Below are 2,672 nucleotides of genomic sequence, written 5' to 3'. Positions count from 1 at the left end.
AAATCTTGAACTCTAAGATAGAGGAAGGGGGGGAGAGAGAGAGAAGGAAAGAAATGGTTCTCCAACAGAGTAGAACCCATGAAAAAGCCTGGCCTGAAACACAAAGTTTACAGAGAGCAACAACTGGGAGAACTCAAAACTTGAAACATGAAATTAATTCTCTGCTGATTTTCCTACTCTTTTCTGGCAAAGAAAATCCAAATCTTGGTCGAGTAGATACTATTTTCAGAGTTTATCCCATCTCCTTTATTTGATGGGGATTTCATGAATTCTGCTTGAGATACAAACTACAGAGAGAGAGAGAGAGAGAGAGAGATTGAAAATAAAGAAATCACATTCATTTTCCTTTCATTAATCAGTTCTCTCACAGGGTGCGCGCAACCACACACCACTGTGAGGAAAATCTCAAGCTTAAAAAATATACAAATCCAAGTTATCTAACTCAGAAAATGTTCATGGGTTTTGGGTCAGAATCATTGTAACAGAGGAACCCACCAACACATCACAATGACAAAAAAAAAAAAAAAAAGTAGTAATGACGCAGCTTCAACTTTATCATCTTCTCCATAGCCCAAAGAAAATTATCTGAAAAACTCCTACTTTTTTTCTTCAATTTCAGCTGAGCATAGATGTTAGAGAACGGAAGACTACTTCTTCACAAGGAATGGTGAGACCCATGTCATGATGAAAGCCAAACTCCTCTTCTGCTCTTTGAAGAAGATTTTGGAACTCAGGGTGAGTTAACAAGGAGATTGGAACAATGAATCTGCTTCTCTTCTCTCCAACATAGACTGCGAAATGGCCTTTAGGTACGTCAACTGGTAGGCCTTGCTCATCGTATCCTTGTTTTTTTCCTAAACTTGAGCATCTCTTGAGAATCTGCTTGATAACTGCTGTTTGAGGTAACTTGTTTGATTTCCTGAGAGCCATTGTAGTTTCAGAGGTTTAATTTGTGGAGCAAAGTAAGTATAGAAATGAGAGTTTTGAGATAGCTTTTTTTTTTTTTTTGGGGGTAACAGAGTTTGAGATAGTGAAGATAGCAAGAAAGAGAGAAGAGTTGTGAGGAAAGTGGTGGGGAGGGGAGAAAGTGTAGGAGGGGTACTTATGGAGAAAGCTAGGAGAGAGTGTGTATGAGAGGTACTTGTGGAGAGAAAAAGAGAAGGGGTCCATATTGTCCTTAGGAGGGGCAACAAGAGAGGCTTTAACCCAATGAATTCAGATCTGCTACCCAATGGGGTTGGCTCCCAGCATGTCCTTCAATACACACACCCCAAAACACCCGTGGTCTGTCCTTTGCCCCCACACCCACATGATCTTGTTTCTCTCTCTTTCATTCTTTCTTTCTTTTCCTTTTTTTTTTTTTTTTTTTGGTATATGGCTTCCATTGGTTCTAATCAAGTACCCAACATTTTGTCTCTTTTTTTTTGGAAAACAATATTTTTAACTTTCTTTTCCCTGATTTTTCCTCTCTGGCTCCTGCATGGTCCAACTGGAATATCAAAAACTAAACTCTCCAAGAGTCCAAGTTACACAAATGAAATAAAAAAAAAAAAAAAGGAATTCCATGTTTTCATCTCTTACATGTATTGGAGAAAGTTTTTTTTTTTCTTTTTTCTTTTCCGGAATATGGGTTTTTTCTAAGTACAAGTTTTCATTGGTTGTGCAACAGTCCACCATAGAATCTATAAACTATGCATAACCATAACATATATAGAAAACAATAGAATTATATCTGTTTGTGTTCACACACCTCTCTCATATTATTTATAGAGAAAGAATCTTTGCTACAAATTTATAACGAAATTCTATATAGGTAATTTACAAAGAAAGAACCCTTTGAGTCTCAAGGCTTACAATCTTTTAACAACTTTTAGGAATCAACCCACTTAATGACAAATACAAGACATTATACACCAATGATATTAAATTTTGAATTCAAACTGGATCATATAACCTCTATTAATGCACTGTTTTAAGCATCGATATTGGATTGGACATATCAGTCAATTACTATTCATGATGAGACCGATAACTGATCGATATAGATCAATTAATGCAATATAGACATTTATTTTTGTTGAAAATGATGTTTTGATCCAATATCAACCTGATATGGTCAATACATATCATTATCAATATTAATATCGCCAGTATCGTAAACTAAATCTTTGCTCTAATGTGTTGACACACTCTGTTCATAGAACAAATGTTTGAAAACTTGAGATGTAATAGGAGACATTAGGATAAAAAAAATCTCTACAAAGTTTCCTATAAAAGAAACATGTCTTTAAAATTTCATTTTCAATCCATCTTATCTTGTTGCATTACTTGGGTCTGCATTCAAATCTTCCACGACAATATCAAGGAAAATGTTTTCTCTTTTTTATAAACCAAATAAGCAATCGCAATAGCTACAAGCAACCTCAGAACTCTATATCTTAAAAACCCTTTGAGAAAAGAAATGAAAAAATTCAAAAAAATAAATAAATAAATAAATTTGAGAAGAGAGACATAAAAAACAATCATTGCATCATCATTATCATCTCATGATGCTTTTTCTTTTCTTTGCATCCAAACATAACCTAAAGAAAAAGGGAGGAATAGACAGAGGATAGATAACCCAAATACAATGGTCATAACACACTATTCTCTTTCTGGTTTAATTTTCCAAA

At 34.6% G+C, this 2,672-nt stretch overlaps 1 protein-coding gene across 1 annotated transcript; it reads right to left on the bottom strand.

Annotated features, from left to right (window-relative positions):
• Positions 1-316: 316 nt before the first annotated feature.
• On the bottom strand, positions 317-987 carry LOC122661103 (auxin-responsive protein SAUR50-like). Its single transcript, XM_043856420.1, has 2 exons — positions 551-987; positions 317-512 (listed from the first exon to the last, which is right to left on the bottom strand). Exon 1 carries the CDS (start codon positions 928-930, stop codon positions 616-618), a length of 315 nt encoding a protein of 104 aa, XP_043712355.1. The 5' UTR covers positions 931-987; the 3' UTR covers positions 317-512; positions 551-615.
• Positions 988-2,672: the final 1,685 nt, after the last annotated feature.

This window comes from Telopea speciosissima, chromosome 5 (assembly GCF_018873765.1).
Source record: "Telopea speciosissima isolate NSW1024214 ecotype Mountain lineage chromosome 5, Tspe_v1, whole genome shotgun sequence".
In the NCBI taxonomy this organism is placed as follows: domain Eukaryota; kingdom Viridiplantae; phylum Streptophyta; class Magnoliopsida; order Proteales; family Proteaceae; genus Telopea; species Telopea speciosissima.
Note: the sequence above shows the minus strand (reverse complement) of the source record. Positions and strands in the feature narration are given on the sequence as shown.